Source organism: Phyllobates terribilis, unplaced genomic scaffold (assembly GCF_046119375.1).
Source record: "Phyllobates terribilis strain yellow unplaced genomic scaffold, ASM4611937v1 Scaffold_5__5_contigs__length_657084704, whole genome shotgun sequence".
Lineage (NCBI taxonomy): Eukaryota > Metazoa > Chordata > Amphibia > Anura > Dendrobatidae > Phyllobates > Phyllobates terribilis.
This window is the reverse complement of record NW_027362765.1, coordinates 16,681,934-16,708,752: the sequence shown is the minus strand read 5'-3', so window position 1 is coordinate 16,708,752 and position 26,819 is coordinate 16,681,934. Positions and strand designations below refer to the sequence as shown.

At 43.1% G+C, this 26,819-nt stretch overlaps 1 protein-coding gene across 1 annotated transcript in view; it reads right to left on the bottom strand.

Annotated features, from left to right (window-relative positions):
* Positions 1-224: 224 nt before the first annotated feature.
* Positions 225-26,819, bottom strand: part of LOC141270536 (uncharacterized) — a 31,087-nt gene continuing 4,492 nt past the window's right edge. The window contains exons 2-7 of the mRNA XM_073680584.1: positions 15,286-15,421; positions 14,977-15,156; positions 14,771-14,894; positions 14,590-14,684; positions 14,301-14,391; positions 225-3,322 (exon numbers count right to left, since the gene is read on the bottom strand). Coding sequence (XP_073536685.1) covers positions 2,223-3,322; positions 14,301-14,391; positions 14,590-14,684; positions 14,771-14,894; positions 14,977-15,156; positions 15,286-15,421 — 1,726 coding nt within the window. The 3' untranslated portion in view covers positions 225-2,222. The remainder of the gene's footprint in view (positions 3,323-14,300; positions 14,392-14,589; positions 14,685-14,770; positions 14,895-14,976; positions 15,157-15,285; positions 15,422-26,819) is intronic.

Below are 26,819 nucleotides of genomic sequence, written 5' to 3'. Positions count from 1 at the left end.
GCTTTTCTGAAAATGCCACATCCCAGCTCCTTCATTCTCAGCCGATATTGAACGAGATGCTTGAAACTGGCGTGAAAACACCAAAACTCACAATGATGTTGTGACTTTTGAAACTGTTTTACGCCAGTTTTCTGGCCAAAACACTTTGATGCATTTCATAGTTAAGTAGATGTGATATGTTCACAAAACATTTCAAACATTCTGGACATGAAAATGTTTTCCTGTGTGAGATTTTTTAATTAAAAGTTTTTTTTTTCATTTATAACAATAAAGAACAAGAACATGTATATAAAGCAAATAAAGTGTTTGTTCTTTTTAACAGACATGTAAAAATGAGAACACGATCATCATAATGATGGACAGACAGATGATAGCGTAGAACACTTAGAAAATTAACGTCACAATTTAGTAGGAGGACTGGTCGTAGCTCAGGCTCAGGTGTATAGGAAAGGCCTCAACAGCCCAGGACCAAATGATCTGTATGACTTACATGACAATAATACCACATTCACACATACACAGTTCCCCCTCCAAACCCAAAGAAGTAGTGTAGAGAATAGATTAAACGACAACAATAAACCTAGTTAATTGACGGTTGGGGAAGATGTCTCAGAAACATCCGTAGTCACTGACTCTAGCCAAAACAACCAGATTTTCTCAAATTTATTTGCCTATTTTCTGGACATTTAGCGTAGTCTATAGAAAGATTTGTTAACCAAATTGACGCAGGACGCAGTGGGATAATGGGCAGCACTGTTGCTTTGCAGTGCTGTGGTCCTGGGTTCAAATCCAACCAGAGATAACATCTGCAAGGAGTTTGTATGTTTTCCCTGTGTTTGCGTGGGTTTCCTGCTGGGTACACCGCTTTCCTCCCACACTCCAAAGACATACTGAAAGGGAATTCAGACTGTGTGCCCCAATGGGGACAATGATAATATATGTAAAGCGCTGCAGAATATGATGGCACTATAAAAGCAAAGCATAATAATAATGGTGGAGTATGTCAATTTTCAGTGCATTATAACCACTTTTCAGGCACAGAAAAAAAGTATACGAAAGCCTTTCATACGAACCCTGGACAATTTCATCCAAGGTGCCTATGAAAGCATACTTGTGGAGAGAGGACCTTAGGGAACTCAAAGTGTGCAGAAACAGGACCATTTCTGACCAGGTCGATTTATGGTAGGACCAGGCAGCATAAATGAAAATTCACTGTACTCCTCTACATGGGAAAACAAAGATCCACAAAGATCCAAGTCAAAGCTTCCCATTTTTTTGCAGTTGAATTTGGTGTAGTATACTTTACAATATGTACAAATCTGTAATATAATAAACATCTCTGGAGTTTATCCCAAAGGGCAGGAAATAATCCACTAATTTCCCCAAATTGCTGCCCTCAAGACTAACCAGAGCCTCCCCTCCATTTCACTAGCACACTATCGAAAGGTTCAGTAGCAGACGTAGATAGGATACTACGTATACTGTACATGTTTAGGGTTTAGCCAGATCAATTGATATTGGTAACGACTCCAAATTAGAGAGTCCCAATTACACTTGAAGGGAGCCAAACTGCACACCATAGGAGTGTCTGAACCGGAGAAACTGAAAGAAGGTAAAATTAGGCAGGTCATATTTATATTTTAAGATATCAAAAGTAGGGAAAGAGAATTTAACAAAAAGTTGGACTAAATACTTGAGACCCTTCCATGTCCAAAACTCATGAATGGTATGGTCCACTAGCTGAGGTAATTGGCTACTGTACAACAAGGGAGTGTAGGGGGAGATTTCAGTGACATCTGAATGGGTGCTAATTACTACCCATACTTGAGCTACTATTTTGGGGGCCAAAGTTTAGAGTTTGAAACTGAAGTTTGATGAGCTCTGGCTGGAACCCTGTGTGAGATTCTTAATGGCAATTTAGAGATTGCTTTTGGTTAAAACACTTTCCGCATAAGAAAGGTAAAGGGAAGCATACAGCGTGGAATATATCATCCCAGGTAAGTATATAAAAAAGTAGCATTTATTAATTCATTAAAAACTTCCAGGAATGGTAACTGGTAAAGTAGCAAGAAAGAAGGTATCAGGAAAGGACCTATGGGTTTTGGCAGTAAGCCTTATTCATGGTCTCACTTTCCGCATATAGTACATTGAAGTGGCTTCTGCCCTGTGTGAGTTTTTGGATAGTCTATAAGACTTGATCTCTTGGTAAAACATATCTTACATTATGGGCATAAAAATGTTTTTTTCCCTGTGTGAGTTCTTTGATGTCTAACAAGATCTGAATTCTGGCTAAAACTTTTCCCACACTCTGAACATGAAAACGGCTTCACCCCTGAGTGAGCCCATTGATGTCTTACAAGACTTGAGTTAGTCGTATAACATTTCCCACATTCTGAGCATGAATACAGCTTTCCCCCTGTGTGAATTCTCTGATGTGTAGCAAGACATGATTTCCGATTGAAACACTTTCCACATTCTGAACATGAGTATTGTTTTGAACTTGTGTGAATTCTCTGATGTCTATGAAGAATAGATTTCTCACTAAAACATTTTCCACATTCTTCACAAGAAAATGGTTTCAAGCCTATGTGACTTTTCTCATGTGTAATAAGATTTCCTTTCTGGTTAAAACATTTCCCACATTCTGAACATGAATATGGCTTCACCCCTGTGTGAATATTTAAATGTTTAATAAGAGATGATTTGTCAGTAAAAAGCGCCCCACATTCTGAACATGAAAATGGCTTCACCCCTGTGTGAACCCACTGATGACTCACAAGATTTGATTTATTATTAAAAGCTTTCCCACACACTGAACATGAATATGGCATTGCACCTGTATGAATTCTCTGATGTGCTACAAGACACCATTTCAGTTTAAAACATTTTCCACAATCAGAACATGAATACGGCTTCACCCCTGTGTGAACCCACTGATGTCTAACAAGACTTGATTTATTATTAAAAAGTTTCCCACATTCTGAACATGAATATGGCATTGCGCCTGTATGAATTATCTGATGTACTACAAGGCTCCATTTCCGGTTAAAACATTTTCCACAATCTGAACAGGAAAACGGCTTCTGCCCTGTGGGACTTCTTTGATTTAGGACACGTTTTCTGTGACATTTACTTTTCTTAATATTCTGTGATGAATCAGAAAATAGGACCTGTTCAAAAGGATCAGATGATAGATCTTTGCTGTGATGGGCTGTATTTGGAATTGTGACATGTTCTTCATATGCATCTTGTGTGACACCACAATTATCTTCTTTACAATCTAAAGATATCCAATGTCCCTCTGAGCTCCTGGGACAGCCATCTGCCAAGAGTGAAAATTATTTTATTATTCTTGAATAATATTATTAACTGTAATTTATATAGATATTTTACATCCTTATTATTTAAAAATACCCATAAAATTATAAGGCATGAAGCAAAATTTGAATTTTAACTAAGACAGTGATGTGAAATAGATCACAATCTTACAGTTAATTGTTAAGTGGGTTCTCCCCACCCAAGACAGCAGTGCCAATATATATATAAACACTAACTGCTATTTGGGCACCATGTAGGGCTCAGAAGCGCGAAGCATGTGCTGTTGGGGATGCCAATTTGGCTGGAATGGTTTTTGGAAATTATTACTTCTCCAGAACCTTTCTGCTACTAGCAACATTGGAATCCCCTATTGTTCCACCAGCAGATTACAGAATGAAGTTGGGGCTTGTCTTCGGCAAGATGAGCTCGAGGCTTTATTGGAAGATTTTGAGGCATATAATTTTTTTATTTCAACTTGGGAAGCAAAATGAACAAAAATCACAGTAAAAGTGATAAGAAAACTTTATTGTTGGGATTTTTTTTTGTCTTTCTACTTTTTACAGTAAAATCTATTTTTTTTTTTTTAGCCAACAGAGCCATATTTGCTTGCATTTGCCGGATGAGTTGACATTTTCAGTGATACCACTATTTATTACATAACCCCCCCACACACACTTTTTGTGTAGCAGTATGATGAAACAACAGCATTTTGACAATTTTTTTTTTTTTTTTTTTTCTGTTTTCACCAGACAGGTTAAATAGTGTGACATTTTATTAGTTCAGGTTGTTCTGAAGGCGGTAACACCAGCTATGTTTTACTTTGTTTTGTTTATTTTTGAATTTCCAAAAAAACTGTGTTTTAAAAATTTAAACACATTTTCCACAATTGTTTTATTACTTTATTTTTAATTTTTACAAATTTTAGTTAACCGCTTTGCGACGCCCCACTGTATATAAACGTCGGCGCTTGCTGGGCTCTGTGCAGTGCCGACGTTTAAAAACGGTGGGTGGTCCCCATGATGTTAACCTGTTCCTATCTTCTAGATGCCGCGATCCAAAGCGATCGCGGCATTTAAAAGATAGTGACAGCCGGTGGTCGGCGATCGGGACCCCCCACATACCTTAGTAGCGGCGGGGATCCCGGTGCTGTGACCTCTGACATCATCGAGACCTGATTGGCTCAGGTCTCGATGATGTCAGCGTCACACCAGCCAATCAGAGAGATCACTAGGGAAGTTTGTTTTAGCAACAAACTTTCCCGGGCGATCTGGCTGATAAATACACTGTTTCTCCTCCGATCTCAGTGAGAGAGCAGAGGAGAAACAGTGTGACAAGAGCTGTCAGCCTTGCCACAGTAAAAGTGAAAAAATAAAATAAAAAAGAAAGTAAGAGTTAGGGTCAGTCAGTCAGTCAGTCCTGTCAGATCAGTCAGTCAGTCCTGTCAGATCAGTCAGTCAGTCCTGTCAGATCAGTCAGTCCTGTCAGATCAGTCAGTCAGTCCTGTCAGATCTGTCAGTCAGTCAGTCCTGTCAGATCAGTCAGTCAGTCAGTCAGTCCTGTCAGGTCAGTCAGTCCTGTCAGTCAGTCCTGTCAGATCAGTCAGTCAGTCCTGTCAGATCAGTCAGTCAGTCCTGTCAGATCAGTCAGTCAGTCCTGTCAGATCAGTCAGTCAGTCCTGTCAGATCAGTCAGTCAGTCCTGTCAGATCTGTCAGTCAGTCAGTCCTGTCAGATCAGTCAGTCCTGTCAGATCAGTCAGTCAGTCCTGTCAGGTCAGTCAGTCCTGTCAGATCAGTCAGTCAGTCCTGTCAGATCAGTCAGTCAGTCCTGTCAGTCAGTCAGTCAGTCCGTTCAGTCCCGTCCGTTCAGTCCAGTCAAAAAATTTAAAAATAAAATGGCCCGTCAGACTTATACCGCAGAGGAGGTGTATGCCCTGCTATGTTCTGACACTGATGACAGCGCAATCTCAGATGGAGATGTGGATTTTGAGGGCTTTAGTAGCGGCGACACTGAGAGCTCAGAAATGAGCAGTGATTCTGGTCCATCCTCAAGCCCAAGGACCAGTACAGCAATAGGGGCAAATAGCGCTACTGGAGAAACGTCTCCAAATCAGGGAACACTGCCCAGTACAAGCGCTGTCCCTGCTACCAGTGAATTGGCGCACGCCAGTGTACAAGGGGCGTTGCCACATGATCTAGCATTTCCCAGATGGGAGGCTTCGGATTCGGCTGCTCCATTCAGCCCTGATTTCAACGCCACTCCTGGTATAAATGTGGAGGTGGAAGATTTTGGACCAATTCATTTTTTTAATTTGTTTTTTACAGACAGCTTGCTAGAGCATATTGTCGTGCAAACAAATTTATATGCGTCCCAATTCATAAGCCAGAATCCCAGATGTTACTATGCTAGGGCAAATTTATGGACACCAACTAATGTCCCGGAAATAAAAAATTTTTTAGGACTTACATTTGCCATGGGGCTTGTTAAAAAACTGAGCATTCGATCCTACTGGTCCAACCACCCTGTTCAAGCCACCCCTATGTTTTCAGTTGTTCTTACTAGGACCCGTTATGAAATGCTCATGCGGTTTTGGCATTTTAACGACAATAGTCAATGCCTGCCCAGAAATGCCCCAGAACATGACAGGTTATATAAAATTAGACCCATCATTGAAAATTTGTCAGAAAAATTCTTAAGGCTCTACACCCCAACACAAAATATTTCTATAGATGAGTCCCTTGGAAAATTCAAAGGAAGACTGCACTTCAGGCAATTTATCCCATCTAAAAGGGCAAGGTTTGGAATAAAGCTCTATAAAATGTGCGAAAGTTCAACCGGATACACATCCGCTTTCCGCATATATGAGGGGAAAGATAGCCAACTAAACCCACCAGGATGCCCTACTTATCTGGGGACATCTGGAAAAATAGTTTGGGAGCTGATAAGTCCATTTTTTTCAAAAAGGCTACAATCTGTACGTGGACAATTATTACACCAGTATACCCCTATTTAAAAGTCTGGTTGAACACAACATCGGGGCTTGTGGGACCATCCGTAAAAACCGTCAGGGGTTTCCACAACCATTGGTCAACCAAAAGTTTCAAAAGGGGCAGTCGGGCTGTACGCAACGGAGAGCTGCTTGCCCTGAAGTATAGGGATAAGAGGGATATTTTTGTCCTCAGCTCGATCCACACAGATTCCACAAGGGCCACTGTAGAACTAGGATCCACCACTCCGAAGCAAAAACCTGTGTCAGTCATTGACTACAACAAACACATGGGGGGTGTGGACCTTGCAGACCAGGTTCTACAGCCATACCAGGTATCAAGAAAGTCCTATACCTGGTATGAAAAGTTGGTTATTTATTTGTTTCAGGTGGCCACATACAATTCTTTTGTGTTGTACAAAAAAGCAGGAAATTCAGATCCTTTTCTTGACTATCAAGAAAAGGTAATTGAAAATCTTGTTTTTCAAAGTGTTAGCCCCGCTCATCCATTAGAATCTGAGGATGTGAAAAGACTCACTGAGCGACATTTTATTGCACTTATTCCAGCAGCGGAAACAAGAAGGAACCCCCAGAAAAGATGTCGTGTATGTAAGAGAGGAATGAGGCGTGATACCCGCTACTATTGCCCACAATACCCATCATTGCCAGCCTTATGCGTCACTGACTGCTTTAAAATCTTCCACACAGAACCACGTTTTTAAACTGTAAAAATGTATACCAATTTGTCATTCAAACATTTGGTTCATTTAGTGAATGACACATTCGAGTAGAGCTCACTTAATTTCCAGGGGTGGGTGGGTGGGGTTCTCCAGAATCTAAACCTTCCATTGCGTGCTTGTTTCTGGAAATCATCCATTGAGTTAAAATGGTCACTAAACCCATAGATGAATTCCCAGAGGGGTGTCATTTCCAAAATGGGGTCACTTCAGGGGGGATTCTTTAATTCTGGTACTTAGCGCCTCTGAAAAGTGCCAGAATAGCAGAATCCCCCCTGAAGTGACCCCATTTTGGAAATGGCACCTCTCTGGGAATTCATCTATGGGTTTAGTGACCATTTACCTATCTACTTATTTTCCCACCACTAGATTAATTTATACAGAGGAGTAGATTGTAAAATTCGGTCACTTGTTGGGGGTTTCCTCTGTTTAGGCACCTCAGGGGCTCTCCAAATGCAACATGGCGTCCGCTATCGATTCCAGTGAAATTTCCATTCCAAAAGTCAAATGGCGTTCCTTACCTTCCGAGCCATGCCGTGCGCCCAAACAGTGGCTTTGCACCACATATGGGGTATCAGCGTGCTCAGGAGAAATTGCACAACACATTTTGGGGTCCATTTTTTCTGGCTGCCCTTGTGAAAATTAAAAATTTGAGGCTAAAGTAGCAGTTTTGTGTTAAAAATGTGTTTTTTTATTTTCACACTTCAACATTATAAAATTCTGTGAAGCCCCTGGGGGTTCAATGTGCTCACCACACATCTAGATAAGTTCCTTGAGGGGTCTAGTTTCCAAAATGGGGTCACTTGTTGGGGGTTTCCTCTGTTTAGGCACCTCAGGGGCTCTCCAAATGCAACATGGCGTCCGCTATCGATTCCAGTGAAATTTCCATTCCAAAAGTCAAATGGCGCTCCTTACCTTCCGAGCCATGCCGTGCGCCCAAACAGTGGCTTTGCACCACATATGGGGTATCAGCGTGCTCAGGAGAAATTGCACAACACATTTTGGGGTCCATTTTTTCTGGCTGCCCTTGTGAAAATTAAAAATTTGAGGCTAAAGTAGCAGTTTTGTGTTAAAAATGTGTTTTTTTATTTTCACACTTCAACATTATAAAATTCTGTGAAGCCCCTGGGGGTTCAGTGTGCTCACCACACATCTAGATAAGTTCCTTGAGGGGTCTAGTTTCCAAAATGGGGTCACTTGTTGGGGGTTTCCTCTGTTTAGGCACCTCAGGGGCTCTCCAAATGCAACATGGCGTCCGCTATCAATTCCAGTCAAATTTCCATTCCAAAAGTCAAATGGCGCTCCTTACCTTCTGAGCCATGCCGTGCGCCCAAACAGTGGCTTTGCACCACATATGGGGTATCAGCATGCACAGGAGAAATTGCACAACACATTTTGGGGTCCATTTTTTCTGGCTGCCCTTGTGAAAATTAAAAATTTGAGGTTAAAGTAGCAGTTTTGTGAAAAAAAGTTAAATGTTCATTGTTTTCTTCCACATTCCAAAAATTCCTGTGAAGCACCTGAAGGGTTAATAAACTTCTTGAATGTGGTTTTGAGCACCTTGAGGGGTGCAGTTTTTAGAATGGTATCACTTTTGGGTATTTTCTGTCATAAAGGCCCCTCAAAGTCACTTCAAATAAGATGTGGTCCCTAAAAAAATGTTTTTGTAAATTTTGTTGTAAAAATGAGAAATCGCTGGTCAACTTTTAACCCTTATAGCTTCCTAACAAAAAAAAATTTTGGTTCCAAAATTGTGCTGATGTGAAGTAGACATGTGGGAAATGTTATTTATTAACTATTTTGTGTGATATATCGCTCTGATTTAATGGCATGAAAATTCAAAGTTTGAAAATTGCAAAATTTTCAACATTTTCGCCAAATTTCCGTTCTTTTCACAAATAAGCGCAAGTGATATCGAAGAAATTTTTACCACTATCATGAAGTACAATATGGCACGAAAAAACAATCTCAGAATCAGGGGGATCCGTTGAAGCGTTCCAGAGTAATTACCTCATAAAGTGACAGTGGTCAGAATTGAAAAAATTGGCCTGGTCACGAAGGCAAAAACAGGCTCTGGTGCGAAGTGGTTAACTTTTTTCTCAGTCTCAGCACAGGACTTGAACAGTGAATAGGCTGATCACTGGCCTAAAATATTTGCATTGCATTATACCTGTTTGTTTTACACTGAGATAGGGCCTGTTATAAGAAGGGTCTAGCAGGTCATAACAGGCCACTGTAACTGGCAGGATAGCCAGAGCAGCAGTCAGCCCCCTGTGAGTGGGTCACTGATGGAATTAAAAAAAAGGGGTCCCCATTTTCTTTCAAACAATAAGATGCCACTGTTACTATTATCAGTAGCATCGATAGTGGTGGTTGCAGAAAAGTGTCAGCTTAAGGGCTCGCACTCCTCAGCGTAAATAAAATTACTCTGATGTTGTTCCTGAAAAGTAGGACGAGTGTCATGCGAGTACAATATGATTTTTATCAAGTAGCTTCCGTGTGACATGCGTATGCAATTCGTTTTTAACATTAGCTTTTACATACTGGCATTCTTTGTTATTTAAAGCTAGTTTTTTAAGTAATAAAACAATCTTATATATAGATAGGATAAATAGAATAAATATGAGAGATGTCCTGTAGATATTAAATGTCATATAATAAACTAGCACCCCTTGTTGCCATTCATGTGGCACTAAAGGATGTTTACCCTTTTAAAACATATTAAATAAATACTTTTTGAATGAAAAATGGCATCAGATCTCCTTTATTTTTACTAACCAGCTGAGGGAAAGCAGACAGCTGGTGGCTGGTGTTCTTATTCTGGGAAAGGGAAAATACCCATGGATCTTCCCAGCTTCTTAATAACTGCTGCAAGCTGCCTGCATAGCCTTTACTGGTTCTAAAAAAAAAAAAAAAAAGGGGACCAAAAAAAAAAAAATGATGTGGGAGTCTTCCCTATTCTTAATAACCGTTAAATGCTAAACAGACAGCTGCGGGCTGATATTTAAAGGCTGGGAAGGGGCAATAGATATTGGTCCCCTCCCAGACTACTAATAACAGCCCTCAGGCGCCCCAGAAATGGTGCATCTATTAGATACGCCAATTCTGGCGCTAACCCTCAGCTCTTCCCACTTGCCCTGGTGCGTTGTCAAGTGGGGTAATAGTTTTGAGAACGTTCTCAAGCTGCAAGCGGTGACGTCAGTAAGGTTAAAGCAGTTCTCAGGCCGGCTCACACAGAGCTTACCATAAGAACCGCTGCCTGTTACCGGCGGTAACATTAATTAGGTCACCGCTCATCATTCCAGCAAGGTTCACACGCTACTCTCACTGTGTTCCAGCCCGCGTGCTGATCGGTCACATTTCTCACGTCTCCGCTCAGCACACCATCCGGATGTAGCAGAGTTGGGGATCATCTTGGGACATCATTATTATGGATTAACAGCGAACAGGTGAGGATTACTTTGCTTTTTTATTTTTAGGTTAATAAATGGGTAAAAAATGGTCAGGGAGTGGTTTTTTTTTCAATTAAAGGACTTTTCTGTGTGTGAGTCTATTCATTTTGACTACGGGGTTACTAACCCCTGGGCTTGATGTCAGCGGACATCCACCCTAAAACGGTTACCCCATATGCCAAAGCACCAGGGCAAGTGAGAAGAGCTGAGACTAAGCGCAAGAATTGGCGCATCTAATACATTTCTGGGGCAGCTGAGGGTAGATGTTATAAATCTTCGAGGGGGTCCAATATCCATGGCCCCTTCCCAGCCTATTAATATCAGCCCGCAGTTGTCTGTTTAGCCTTTGATGGTTATTAAAAATAGGGGGCGCCCAATGTCATTTTTTTTTGGGTTCCCCCTTTTTTATAATCAGTAAAGGCTACGCAGACAGCTGGGAGCTGTTATTAATAAGCTGGGAAAATCCATGGATAGTGGCCCCGTCCCAAAATAAGAACACCAGCCCCTAGCTGGTTAGTAAAAGTAAGGGGAATCCCATGCCATTTTTTTCTTTAATTTATTTATTAGCTAAATACATGTATAGTAATGTACACATGCACTGCACTAATTATATGTCACTGACATCTTTATATCTATTCTATGTATATATCTATTTTAATCTATTCTATTCGGACAGTTCGAGATGTGAATTTACTGTACTTAGCTGATGAAATGTCGGGTTTCCTATGAGATGGGTGCCTAAAAATCAGACGGCACACACATGGCCCATGTGCAGTGTGATTTTTTTTCTCTCGCACCCATTGACTTGCATTGTCGAGTCTCGTCCGATATACGCGGCCACTCACAGTATGCTGTAATTTTTTTCTCAGTCCGATCCGAGCTGAGAAAAAAATCACAGATACACAATCATTCAATAACATTAGTCAGAGTGCAACCTGATTTTTTGTCGAATTGCACTCGTCCGTGATTTAAACGCAGATGAGTATGAGCCCAAAATATACAGTTGACAAGTACAGTCTTCTTCTCCTGAGCTGCCTCCATCACTGAAAAGTACATGTACAGTTTAGTGATTTGCTTGTCGCCTGCTGTGCTATACATGTATGACGGATGTCGGGAAGAATTTAAAAAGAATTTCTGCTAGTCTTCAATTTATTATTTGTTGTTTCTGTGTTATAATAAAGAGTAAACTGTGTCATGTGACAAGAACTCATTTGGAATGCCATGGAGACAGCTTACCCCGATTACTGTCCCTAGAGTGAGATGGGAAAAATCAGATATAAATATATATATCTCCAAACCAGGGCTGTGGAGTCGGAGTTGTAGCCCATTTTGGTGGGAGTCGGAGTCGGTATAAAATGGACCAACTCAGACTCCTAAAATATATAATAAATTGGGTACAGTAGTTAAATGCCGTTTGTGGAGAATATTTTTTCATAAGAATTTGGGAAAATTATGAAATGTCCTATTAATGTCTGTCCTATTCCTGATCTAAGGGTCTAGACTTTTAGCTGAGATTAATCTGTGCTACAGTAAATTTATCACTTAAACATGAGCCATGTATGAGGGAGTCGGAGTCATGGACATTGAGGAGTCTGAGTTGGAGGTTTGGCTTACCGACTCCACAGCCCTGCTCCAAACTAATCTTCCAACACATACAGTACAGACCAAAAGTTTGGACACACATTCTCATTTAAAGATTTTTCTGTATTTTCATGACTATGAAAATTGTACATTCACACTGAAGGCATCAAAACTATGAATTAACACATGTGGAATTATATACTTAACAAAAAAGTGTGAAACAACTGAAAATATGTCTTATATTCTAGGCTCTTCAAAGTAGCCACCTTTTGCTTTGATGACTGCTTTGCACACTCTTGGCATTCTCTTGATGAGCTTCAAAAGGTAGTCACCGGAAATGGTTTTCACTTCACAAGTATGCCCTGTCAGGTTTAATAAGTGGGATTTCTTGCCTTATTAATGGGGTTGGGACCATCAGTTGTGTTGTGCAGAAGTCAGGTGGATACACAGCTGATAGTCCTACTGAGTAGACTGTTAGAATTTGTATTATGGCAAGAAAAAAGCAGCTAAGTAAAGAAAAACGAGTGGCCATCATTACTTTAAGAAATAAAGGTCAGTCAGTGCGAAAAATTGGGAAAACTTTGAAAGTGTCCCCAAGTGCAGTTGCAAAAACCATCAAGCACTACAAAGAAACTGGCTCACATGAGGACCGCCCCAGGAAAGGAAGACCAAGAGTCACCTCTGCTTCTGAGGATAAGTTTATCCGAGTCACCAGCCTCAGAAATCGCAGGTTAACAGCAGCTCAGATTAGAGACCAGGTCAATGCCACACAGAGTTCTAGCAGCAGACACCTCTTTTCAACAACTGTTAAGAGGAGACTTTGTGCAAAAGGCCTTCATGGTAAAATAGCTGCTAGGAAACCACTGCTAAGGACAGGCAACAAGCAGAAGAGACTTGTTTGGGCTAAAGAACACAAGGAATGGACATTAGACCAGTGGAAATCTGTGCTTTGGTCTGATGAGTCCAAATTTGAGATCTTTGGTTCCAACCACCGTGTCTTTGTGCGACGCAGAAAAGGTGAACGGATGAACTCTACATGCCTGGTTCCTACCGTGAAGCATGGAGGAGGAGGTGTGATGGTGTGGGGGTGTTTTGCTGGTGACACTGTTGGGGATTTATTCAAAATTGAAGTCATACTGAACCAGCATGGCTACCACAACATCTTGCAGCGGCATGCTATTCCATCCGGTTTGCGTTTAGTTGGACCATCATTTATTTTTCAACAGGACAATGACCCCAAACACACCTCCAGGCTGTGTAAGGGCTATTTGACCAAGAAGGAGAGTGATGGGGTGCTACGCCAGATGACCTGGCCTCCACAGTCACCAGACCTGAACCCAATCGAGATGGTTTGGGGTGAGCTGGACCACAGAGTGAAGGCAAAAGGGCCAACAAGTGCTAAGCATCTCTGGGAACTCCTTCAAGATTGTTGGAAGACCATTTCCGGTGACTACCTCTTGAAGCTCATCAAGAGAATGCCAAAAGTGTGCAAAGCAGTCATCAAAGCAAAAGGTGGCTATTTTGAAGAACCTAGAATATAAGACGTATTTTCAGTTGTTTCACACTTTTTTGTTAAGTATATAATTCCACATGTGTTAATTCATAGTTTTGATGCCTTCAGTGTGAATGTACAATTTTCATAGTCATGAAAATATAGAAAAATATTTAAATTTAATTAAAATTTAAATGAGGTGTGTCCAAACTTTTGGTCTGTACTGTAGTCTCCGGTCCTGCCAAACCTTCTTATCTACACCACACTAGTACGTTCTGCAACCAATCGCATCCAAGACTTATACCGAGTATCCCCCTTCCTCTGAAATTCTGTGCACCAACATTTCCAATTGTACACCACATTTGAAACTTTCAGACGGAACTTGATAACCTATGTCTTCAAGAAAGTTTACAGCCTGCAATGACCCTGCTGCCTCCTCACCACCACCAGAGCTGCTGAAACCTCCAACCGACTGTCTCCTTCGCCATTACCCTGTAGACTGAAAGACCACAAGGGCAAATTCCTATCCTCTCTGTTCCAGTCTGTCGTTGTTAGTTTGTTCATTTAAATTTATATTTCTATTTTGTATGTAATCCCTCTCAGATGTACAGCACCATGGAATCAATGGTGCTATAAAAATAAATAATAATAATTAGTGATGATTCAGAACATACATATATATATATTCTCATTAAAAGAATCTGTGACTTCTCTGTATTTAATGGTCACTACTCACCTGGGTAGTCATATGTAATAATCTCCTCTTTACACCACTCATCACCCCTCACATATGTCTCTGTAGCGTCAATATGGGTCAGATCTTCACCCTGAAACAAATATTGTATAAGTCACAGAAAGATGAAGAAGTCACATCTATGATCAGCTCTAATCCTGCCATCTCCACCATTCTCATTACACAAGTATAAATCATATAATACTGGTGGATAAAACAAGACTGAGCACAAGACCTTCACAGCCGTCTACACATCATAGGGGAGATCTCACGTCACTTTCTCTCAATCTACCTGATGATCCTGAGGAACATTGGGATCTTCTTGTTTACAGTCCTGTGGAAGAGGACTGGGACATCTCTCTGGTGTTGTCCTCTTACTGGATAGAACTGGAGGAAACATATACAGGGACTGAATTCATTCTTTACATACAGATAATTATAGGCTGTGGTGTGTATTTTGTCCTGTCTATTACCTGTTGACGTAAGGGGCTGGGGATTCTCCATCATGACGTTCTTGTATAGATCTTTGTGTCCTTCTAAATACTTCCACTCCTCCATGGAGAAATAGACAGCGACATCCTGACACCTTATAGGAACCTGACACATACAATAATACAGTCACCCCCTGATCCCTTCAAAGCATTACTGTATAATGTCCCAGCATTCCCAGCAGTGTCACCTCTCCAGTCAGCAATTCAATCATCTTGTAGATGAGTTCTAGGATCTTCTGGTCATTAAAGTCCTCGTGTATCAGGGGGAGAGGTGGAGGCCCTGTGATTGGGTTCATAGTTATTCCCCATCCCTCAGACACAGGATCCTGACAGTGCTCACTAGAGGTCTTCTTTACTACTGTGTAATCCTGGTTATGGAGAGACACATTAATAAATCTCACAACAAACATTTCCAGAGTCCTCACCTCTCCAGTTCTGTCCATCTGTTATTCCCATAGATAAGAATGATGTAATGTGACGTCATCAGAATCTCTCACCTCTCCAGTAAGCCGGAAGAGGATCTCTAGGGTGAGGTGTAATATCCTCTCCGCCATCTTGTCTCTGTCCCCATCCATCCTTGATGGGTCAGGAAAATTATATAGATCAATTATAAGTATCCAATATAGTAAGAACCTAAATGGAAAGAAGATGAGCCGGTGTAAAAACATACAAAACACCATGCAAAAAATACAATTACTAGAGTTTTAAAGCAATAATGTGGTAAAGCACTTCATACATCTAGAGATTTAACGAAGAGTAGTAGAATATCGAATATCAGCACTCACCAAGTCCTTCGGCTAAAAGTCCTTTATTTCATATCATTCTGGACAATAAGGTGCAGCGGTCTATCGATAGTGCAGGGGAGACATGCAGGGAGACCAGGAAGACAGCCGTTTCGCGTAACGGCCGTCGTTATAAAGCTGCTAGAATGACCCAGCCAATCATCTGACTAAACCTCAGAGTTCATAGAAGAAGCCTACAGGACATTCAGTATTTGAAGAGTATTTGTGTGGAAGAATAAGCCAAAATCACATCTGAGCAATGCACGTGACTAGTTTCTCCATACAGGAGGCATCTTGAAGCTGTCATCACCAACAAAGGTTTTTGTATGAAGTATTAAACAAATTTCAGTAAGCAAGTTCAATACTTTTTCCCTGCGTCATTTTTCATTGTTACACATATCTAAATTTATGGACATCTGTGGTTTGATTTATTTGATTTCTTTTCCTGTGTGGATTGGAAGGGTTGCTACAGACAGCTGGTGAGAATTTCATGTCAATAGCACCTTTAGAAATATATTTACTTAGAAAATTTGTGACATGTTCAATACTTAACTCGCTGTAAGTGCTATTTGGGATTACAGGAGTTATAAATAAATTCAGATAATTTTGGGGATACTTCACAATATAACTCAATAGTCTTTCTACAGCCAATAAAATATGGTAACGGTATATTTGTATACACCTACTCTACATGACATTTTCTGGTAAGTCAAAGTCTTTATCACTCTAGTTTCTACTTTTCGATGTCTTTAAGAATAGTGCTTTTTTTCTTGGTGGCATCAAACAGGCCAAACTTTCTTAGCGGTCTAGAAATATCTAAAGGCATATCAGTGTTGATCAGTATCAGCCTTATTCTCATTTGCACATACAGGTGCTTCTCACAAAATTAGAATATCATCAAAAAGTAAATTTATTTCAGTTCTTCAATACAAAAAGTGAAACTCATACACTATATAGAGTCATTACAAACAGAGTGATCTATTTCAAGTGTTTATTTCTGTTAATGTTGATGATTATGGCTTACAGACAACGAAAACACAAAAGTCATTATCTCAGTAAATTAGAATATTTTATAACAGATTGAAAAATTATTTTAAAATCCGAAATGTTGGCCTACTGAAATGTATGTTCAGTAAATGCACTCAATACTTGGTCAGGGCTCCTTTTGCATCAATTACTGCATCAATGCGGCGTGGCATGGAGGTGATCAGCCTGTGGCACTGCTGAGGTGTTATGGAAGCCCAGGTTGCTTTGATAGCAGCCTTCAGCTCGTCTGCATTGTTGGGTCTAGTGTCTCTCATCTTCCTCTTGACAATACCTCATAGATTCTCTATGGGGTTAAGGTCAGGCGAGTTCGCTGGCCAATCAAGCACAGTGATACTGTTGTTTTGAAACCAGGTATTGGTACTTTTGGCAGTGTGGACAGGTGCCAAGCCCTGCTGGAGAATGAAATTTCCATCTCCAAAAAGCTTGTCGGCAGAGGGGAGCGTGAAGTGCTATAAGATTTCATGGTAGACGGCTGCGCTGACTTTGTTCTTGATGAAACACAATGGACCTACACCAGCAGATGACATGGCTCCCCAAAACCATCACTGGCTGGTTGTGGAAACATCACACTAGACCTCTGTAACGGGTCTGGGAGGTGGAACCTCTGAGCAACTATACAAGGGGGCGGTCCTTGTAAGGAAGCGGGTGGCTCCCAGGGAAGACGGGCAGGAAGTCACGGCAAGTGACAGGGACAGTCTCTGGGTAGAAGGGCAGGTAGTCACGGCAAGTGACAGGGACAGTCTCTGGGTAGAAGGGCAGGTAGTCACGGCAAGTGACAGGGACAGTCTCTGGGTAGAAGGACAGCAGGCAGGTGGCTGGTGAGCGCTCCCAGGTGAGCGGGCGAGAGTCTCTGGACAGGCAGGTGGTCACGGCAAGTGACGGCAGAGCCTCCAGGTAGGCTAGCAGACAGGTAGCAGGTGGACGCTCCCAGGTGAGCGGGCAAGAGTCTCTGGACGGGCAGGTGGTCACGGCAAGTGACGGCAGAGCCTCCAGGTAGTCTAGCAGGCAGGTAGCAGGTGAGCGCTCCCAGGTGAGCGGGCAGGCTGGTCCATAGACAGACTGACAGGTGCCGGAAGGCAGACCGTCGGACCGCAGGCTTGCAAGCAGGTAAGCGGATATCAGGCAGGTATCAAGCAGGAATCTGGCAGGTGACTGGCAGGTAACAGGCAGGAATCTGGCAGGTGACTGGCAGATAACTGGTAGCGGAACCTGAGGACTGAAGCAGAGTGAAGACTTTGCAACAGCATTGCTCGGGCACCTCCATTTTGGAGGAGGTGCCTTATATATGGTGAAGTCCTCCGGCCATTGGCCGGGGACTCCTTAGGACGACGCGCGCGGCCACTTTAAGAGAGGGGGAGCGCGCGCGCCCTAAGCACCGTGGCCGGGAAGCAGCGCGCGCTGCCAGCAGAGCGAGAGGAGGACGCCGGGCACGGAGCGGAGAGGTGAGGGGAACAGCGTCCCTGCCTAGCAGGAGGCAGGGACGCCGACGCTACAGTACCCCCCCCTTTAGGCCCCCCCTTTTTTAGGCCAGAGAGAAATTTATCAAGGATGAGAGGGGCATGGATGTTCTCCCGGGGCTCCCACGTTCTCTCCTCAGGACCAAACCCCTTCCAATCTACCAGAAAAAAGGTCTTTCCTCTTACCCTTTTGGTGGCCAGAATGTTCTCTACCTCAAACTCGTTCTCAGTGGAAACCGGAGCAGGGGGCGTACCTGTAGACTTGGAAAAAGAGTTAAGTACCACGGGTTTGAGGAGAGATACATGGAAGGAGTTAGGGATCTGTAAGTTGGCCAGGAGTTTCAATTTATAGGCCACCGGATTGATTTGTTTGATAACTTCCAGTGGGCCGATGAACCGAGGCCCTAACTTGTAGGAGGGAATCTTGAGCCGGACATACTTGGACGAGAGCCAGACTTTATCTCCAGGACGGAATTGTGGAGGATCCAGGTGTTTTTTGTCAGCGTGTTTTTTCATCCGCTCGGACGACTGAAGGAGTGCGGATCGGGTACTCTCCCAAATGGAGGAGAATTCGCTAATGAGAGATTCCGCAGCCGGATTGTCCACCGAGGTGGAGACGGGAAATGGGATCCGAGGATGCTGACCGAAGACTACAAAAAAAGGGGATTTGGAGGAAGATTCGCTCTCGTGATTATTGTAAGAGAATTCGGCCCATGGTAGGAGATCCACCCAGTCCGAATGGTGGGCATTAACGAAGTGCCGGATGTAACTGGTCAGGATCTGATTGATCCGCTCCACTTGACCATTGGACTGTGGGTGGTAAGCGGAGGAGAAGTCCAGGGTGACGTCAAGCAGCTTACATGTGGCTCTCCAGAAGCGTGAGGTGAACTGAACCCCACGATCCGACACGATGTGGAGGGGCAGGCCATGGAGACGGAAGATGTGGCGGATAAAGTCTTTAGCCAGTTCGGGTGCAGACGGGAGACCCGGCAGGGGAATGAAGTGCGCCATCTTGGAAAAGCGGTCAGCGACCACCCAAATGACCGTACAACCGGCAGAGACAGGGAGATCCGTTATAAAGTCCATAGCTATATGCTGCCAAGGGGCAGCAGGTACTGGAAGAGGAAGGAGGCGACCGGCTGCCAGGTGTCTCGGAACTTTGTTGCGGGCGCAGGATACACAGGCTGAAACAAAGTCTATTACATCCTTGTGCAGGGTAGGCCACCAGTAATGCCGGGTAATAAGCTGGAGGGTCTTTTTCTGACCGGCGTGGCCAGCTAGTTTAGACGAGTGACCCCAGAGTAGGACCTTCTTCCGATCAGGTACTGTTACGAACGTCTTACCGGGAGGGAGACGATTTAGATTCACGGGAGCCACCTGCATTACTCTGGCGGGATCAATGATGTGCTTCGGTTCCTCCTCTAGATCAGACACCAGGAAGGATCGGGACAAGGCGTCAGCTTTGATGTTTTTGTCTGCCGGGCGAAAATGAAGAACGAAATCAAAGCGGGCAAAAGACAAGGACCACCGGGCTTGGCGCGGGTTAAGTCTCTGGGCGCTCTGGAGGTAAGCCAAGTTCTTGTGGTCCGTGTAAATTATTACCGGGTGAAGAGCCCTCTCGAGCAGGTAACGCCACTCCTCCAGTGCCAGCTTAATGGCCAAGAACTCTCGATCTCCTATAGAATAATTGCGCTCAGAAGAGGAGAAGAGTTTGGAGGAGAAGCCGCAAGTTACCATTCTTCCGGAAGGCGACTTTTGGGTAAGTACCACTCCGGCCCTAGAGGAGGAGGCGTCAACTTCCAGGAAGAATTGTTTGTTGCCGTTCGGACGATGCAGCACCGGGGCGGAAGAGAAAGCCTGTTTTAAGGAAAGAAAGGCTTCCTCTGCTTCGGGCGGCCATTCTCTGGGATTAGTGCCCTTACGGGTGAGCGCAGAGATTGGGGCAGTCCGGGAAGAGAAGTGCGGTATGAAGAGACGGTAGTAGTTGGCGAAACCCAGGAACCGCTGAATAGCTTTCAACCCCTCCGGTCGGGGCCACTTCTGGATGGCAAACAGTTTCTCAGGGTCCATTCGTAGGCCGGTCTGAGAGATTATGTAGCCCAGAAACGGAAGCGAGGTCTGCTCAAAGAGGCACTTCTCATATTTAGCGTAGAGATGGTTCTGCCTGAACCTGAGCAGAACCTGACGAACATCCCTCCGGTGTGTGGGAAGATCCGGAGAGAAGACCAAGATGTCGTCCAGGTACACCACTACGCAGGAGTAGAGAAGGTCCCGGAAGATGTCATTGACCAACTCTTGAAAGACGGCGGGAGCGTTACAGAGACCGAAGGGCATTACCAGGTATTCATAGTGGCCGTCCCGGGTGTTGAATGCCGTCTTCCATTCATCCCCCTGACGGATACGGACCAGGTTATACGCCCCACGGAGGTCCAGCTTGGTGAAGATTCTAGCCCCCCTCAGACGGTCAAATAATTCCGGAATGAGCGGAAGGGGGTATTTATTCTTCACTATAAAATTCAGTATCAGAAATATGCAAAACAACATCAAGACAAGCCTGATGCATTTTGGAAACAAGTCCTGTGGACCGATGAGATTAAAATAGAACTCTTTGGCCACAATGATCGAAGGTATGTACACTGCTCAAAAAAATAAAGGGAACACTTAAACAACAGAATATAACTCCAAGTAAATCAAACTTCTGTGAAATCAAACTGTCCACTTAGGAAGCAACACTGATTGACAATCAATTTCACATGCTGTTGTGCAAATGGAATAGAAAATAGATGGAAATTATTGGCAATTATCAAGACACACTCAATAAAGGAGTGCTTCTGCAGGTGGAGACCACAGACCACATCTCAGAACCAATGCTTTCTGGCTGATGTTTTGGTCACTTTTGAATGTTGGTTGTGCTTTCACACTCGTGGTAGCATAAGACGGACTATACAACCCACAGAAGTTGCTCAGGTAGTGCAGCTCATCCAGGATGGCACATCAATGCGAGCTGTGGCAAGAAGGTTTGCTGTGTCTGTCAGCGTAGTGTCCAGAGGCTGGAAGCGCTACCAGGAGACAGGCCAGTACACCAGGAGATGTGGAGGGGGCTGTAGGAGGGCAACAACCCAGCAGCAGGACCGCTACCTCCGCCTTTGTGCAAGGAGGAACAGGAGGAGCACTGCCAGAGCCCTGCAAAATGACCTCCAGCAGGCCACAAATGTGCATGTGTCTGCACAAATGGTTAGAAACCAACTCCATGAGGGTGGTATGAGGGCCCGACGTCCACAGATGGGAGTTGTGCTCACATCCCAATACCGTGCAGGACGCTTGGCATTTGCCACAGAACACCAGGATTGGCAAAGTTGCCACTGGCGCCCTGTGCTCTTCACAGATGAAAGCAGGTTCACACTGAGCACATGTGACAGACGTGACAGAGTCTGGAGACACCGTGGAGAGTGATCTGCTGCCTGCAACATCCTTCAGCATGACCGGTTTGGCAGTGAGTCAGTAATGGAGTGGGGTGGCATGTCTTTGGAGGGTCGCACAGCCCTCCATGTGCTCGCCAGAGGTAGCCTGACTGCCATTAGGTATCGAGATGACATCCTCAGACCCCTTGTGAGACCATATGCTGGTACAGTTGGCCCTGGGTTCCTCCTAATGCAGGACAATGCCAGACCTCATGTGGCTGGAGTGTGTCAGCAGTTCTTGCAAGATGAAGGCATTGAAGTTATGGACTGGCCCACCCGTGCCCCGGACCTGAATCTGATTGAGCACATCTGGGACATCATGTCTCGTTCCATCCACCAACGTCACGTTGCACCACAGACTGTCCAGGAGTTGCTTTAGTCTAGGTCTGGGAGGAGATCCCACAGGAGACCATCCGCAACCTCATCAGGAGCATGCCCAGGTGTTGTAGAGAGGTCATAAGGGCACGTGGAGGCCACACACAATACTGAGCCTCATTTTGACTTGTTTTAAGGACATTACATCAAAGTTGGATCAGCCTGTAGTGTGTTTTTCCACTTTAATTTTGGGGGTGACTCCAAATCCAGGCCTCCATTGGTTAATAAATTTGATTTCCATTGATGATTTTTGTGTGATTTTGTTGTCAGCACATTCAACTTTGTACAGAACAAAGTTTTTAATGAGAATATTTCATTCATTCAGATCTAGGATGTGTTATTTTAGTGTTCCCTTTATTTTTTTGAGCAGTGTATGTGTGGAGGAAAAAGGGCACAGAATTTCAGGAAAAGAACATCTCACCAACCATTAAGCATGGGGGTGGATTAATCATGCTTTGGGGTTGTGTTGCCGCCAATGGCACAGGGAACATTTCATGGGTAGAGGGAATAATGGATTCAATGAAGTTTCAACAAATTCTTGATGCAAATATAACATCATCTGTAAAAAAGCTGAAGTTGAAAAGAGGATTGCTTCTACAGGATATTGATCGCAAACACAAGTCAAAATTCACAATAGACGACCTCAAAAGGCGCAAGTTGAAGGTTTTACAATTGCCCTGACAGTCATCTGATCTGAATATCATTGAAAATCTGTGGCTAGACCTCAAAATAGCAGTGCATGCAAGATGACCAAGGAATTGAAAGATTCTTGGCTGGCTACAAAAAGTGTTTACAGGCTGTGATACTTGCAAAAGAGGGTGCTACTAGGTACTAACCATTCACAACCAGCATCTAAATCAGCACGATATATACAGTACAGACCAAAAGTTTGGACACACCTTCTCATTTAAAGATTTTTCTGTATTTTCATGACTATGAAAATTGTACATTCACACTGAAGGCATCAAAACTATGAATTAACACATGTGGAATTATATACTTAACAAAAAAGTGTGAAACAACTGAAAATATGTCTTATATTCTAGGTTCTTCAAAGTAGCCACCTTTTGCTTTGATGACTGCTTTGCACACTCTTGGCATTCTCTTGATGAGCTTCAAGAGGTAGTCACCGGAAATGGTCTTCAAACAATCTTGAAGGAGTTCCCAGAGATGCTTAGCACTTGTTGGCCCTTTTGCCTTCACTCTGCGTTCCAGCTCACCTCAAACCATCTTGATTGGGTTCAGGTCTGGTGACTGTGGAGGCCAGGTCATCTGGCGTAGCACCCCATCATTCTCCTTCTTGGTCAAATAGCCCTTACACAGCCTGGAGGTGTGTTTGGGGTCATTGTCCTGTTGAAAAATAAATGATGGTCCAACTAAATGCAAACCGGATGGAATAGCATGCCGCTGCAAGATGCTGTGGTAGCCATGCTGGTTCAGTATGCCTTCAATTTTGAATAAATCCCTAACAGTGTCACCAGCAAAGCACCCCCACACCATCACACCTCCTCCTCCATGCTTCACGGTGGGAACCAGGCATGTAGAGTCCATCCGTACACCTTTTCTGCATTGCGCAAAGACAAGGTGGTTGGAACCAAAGATCTCAAATTTGGACTCATCAGACCAAAGCACAGATTTCCACTGATCTAAGGTCCATTCCTTGTGTTCTCTAGCACAAACAAGTCTCTTCTGCTTGTTGCCTGATCTCAGCAGTGGTTTCCTAGCAGCTATTTTACCATGAAGGCCTGCTGCACAAAGTCTCCTCTTAACAGTTGTTGAAGAGATGTGTCTGCTGCTAGAACTCTATGTGGCATTGACCTCGTCTCTAATCTGAGCTGCTGTTAACCTGTGATTTCTGAGGCTGGTGACTCGGATAAACTTATCCTCCGAAGCAGAGGTGACTCTTGGTCTTCCTTTCCTGGGGCGGTCCTCATGTGAGCCAGTTTCTTTGTAGCGCTTGATGGATTTTGCAACTGCACTAGGGGACACTTTCAAAGTTTGCCCAATTTTTCGCACTTACTGACCTTCATTTCTTAAAGTAATGATGGCCACTCGTTTTTCTTTACTTAGAATTTGTATTATGGCGGCAAGAAAAAAGCAGCTAACAGTCTATTCAGTAGGACTATCAGCTGTGTATCCACCAGACTTCTGCACAACACAACTGATGGTCCCAACCCCATTTATAAGGCAAGAAATCCCACTTATTAAACCTGACAGGGCACACCTGTGAAGTGAAAACCATTTCCGGTGACTACCTCTTGAAGCTCATCAAGAGAATGCCAAGAGTGTGCAAAGCAGTCATCAAAGCAAAAGGTGGCTACTTTGAAGAACCTAGAATATAAGACATATTTTCAGTTGTTTCACACTTTTTTGTTAATTATATAATTCCACATGTGTTAATTCATAGTTTTGATGCCTTCAGTGTGAATGTACAATTTTCATAGTTATGAAAATACAGAAAAATCTTTAAATGAGAAGGTGTGTCCAAACTTTTGGTCTGTACTGTATGTGCCATCTATGTAAGCCTGATAACAATGGCCAACTATCCAAATAATTAATCCTATGAGGATCAGCCGGCCACCTGTGAGAATGTGGAGCAGTATCCTATCCACCCAGACGCCGTTTCACCAAAACTTCTTCCGGGAAGTTGACCATTGTTATCAGGCTTACATAGACGGCACATGTATCGCCGCATCCAGAACGACCTGCCCCATAAAACTGTCCCAGTAGTTAACCCCTTCAGTGAACACCATATAAAAAAAAAACAGGCCAAGAAAACGATGCTTTTTCATCACACAGCCAAACAAAATGTAGAATAAAATGTGATCAAAAAGATGAATGTAAATGAAAATGGTCATGCAGAAAACGTCATCTTGTCCAGCAAAAAACAAGCTGCCATACAGCTCAATCAGTGGAAAAATAAAAAAGTTATAGGCCTCTGAATACAGCGATGCAAAAATAATTGTCTTTTCTATAAAGTAGTTTTTATCGTATAAAAGTGCCAAAACATATAAAATTGATAGAAATGTTGCATCACTGTAATTGTTCTGACCCAAAGAATGAACTCCCTTATCAATTTTACCACACGCAGAACGGCATAAAAAAAAAACCAATTCCTGAATTGCTGGGTTTTGTTCATTCTGCCTCCCAAAAATCTCAATAGAAAGTGATCAAAAAATGTCATGTGCCCAAAAATAATACCAATAAAAAAAGTCAAGTAAGTCCTGCAAGACACAAGCCCTCACAAGACTCTTTCTGCCAAAATATGGAAAAATTATAGCTCTGAAAATATTGTTTTTGCAAAAAAAAAGCATCTTTTAGTGTGTCACAACAGCCAATCATAAAAAAAAACGATATAAATCTGATATCGCTGTAATTGCACTGACCTGAAGAATAAAGTTGTCTACTCAATTATGCCGCATGAATAACAGCATATGAACCAGTGGCGCAGCATCCTCAACTCGGCTGCGCGACTGGTTCATCTCTCACCTCGCTACTCCTTTGCTACCCGCCTTTGCAAATCTCTTCACTGGCTCCCAATTGCCCAGCGTATTCAGTTCAAACTACTAACACTGACCTACAAAGCCATCCCGATATATTCCCTTACGTAATCTTCGGTCCTCCCAAGACCTCCTTCTTTTCTCCACACTCATTCGTTCCTCACCCAATCGCCTCCAAGATTTCTCCCGAATATCTCCCATCCTATGGAATTCTGTACCTCAACAAGTCCAATTAGCCTTCACATTTGGATCCTTCAGACGAAACCTGAAAACCCATCTCTTCAAACAAGCTTACAGCCTGCCATGACCTTGCTTGCTGCCACCTCAACAACACCGGAGCTATTGCAACCCCTCAACCTACTGTCTCCTTTCCCCTTCCTGTAGAATGTAAGCCCGCAAGGGCAGGGTCCTCTTCCCTCCGTACCAGTCTATCACTGTTAGTTTGTTTACTGTAAGTGATATCTGTATTTGGTATATAACCCTTTCTTATGTACAGCATTATGGAATCAAAGGCGCTATATAAATAAATAATAAAAAATTAAATAACCAATTCTTCACCTGTTCTTGATTTGTTCATTGCGCCTCCCAAAGATCACAGTAAGGGTCGGCTCACATTTATCCTGCGGTCTGGGCTGAGCGCTTACACCAGGGTTTCCGAGTAAATCTCTGAAATATTGTACGTGATTCAGACGGAACCCCCGGTGGAATATTCCCTATGAGACAAATGGAGGCATGCATAAAAGTGCCATCGCCCACAATTTTGTGCACTTCTGAAAAGAAGAACACCGCTGAATAGAGGCCAGACGGAGTCCAGAGTAACTTTGCTGCTTCATTATAGGGAATGGATCCCCCGGGGCTTTTATCTGAATCATGTAAATTAGAGATTTAGATAGAAACCCCGAAGTACGTGCTCAGCATACAGTGCCGGATAAATGTGATTTCAAATCTTATATAAAATGTTCCCAACAAAAGCTTCAACTCAATCCACCATAAAAATCCCCACTCAGATCCGTCATCTGATAATGGAAATGTAGGGCGCTTTGACGTTACTGCTAGTATAAAGGATCTGGAAAAGCGTTACAGCTCTTTACAACCCGAAATAAATCCAACAAATTCTACGCTTCCAAATCCAAATGCCCTCCTCCCTTCTGAGCCCCACAGTGTGCCTAAACCACATTTAGTGTCTACATGTTTGACATTTCTGTAGCAATGAGAGCCCACCTACTTTACGGGTGCATGTTTCCAGAAGCACGAGCTGGGCACTGAAATGTACTGGTCACTACAATGGCAGTTTTGCAATTTTCACTCAGCAACATCCACTGCTGCTTGTTTCTGGAAAACACCCATGGAGTCAAAATCGTCACTACACCTGTAGATAAATTCTCAAAGGGGTGTAATTTCCAAAAATG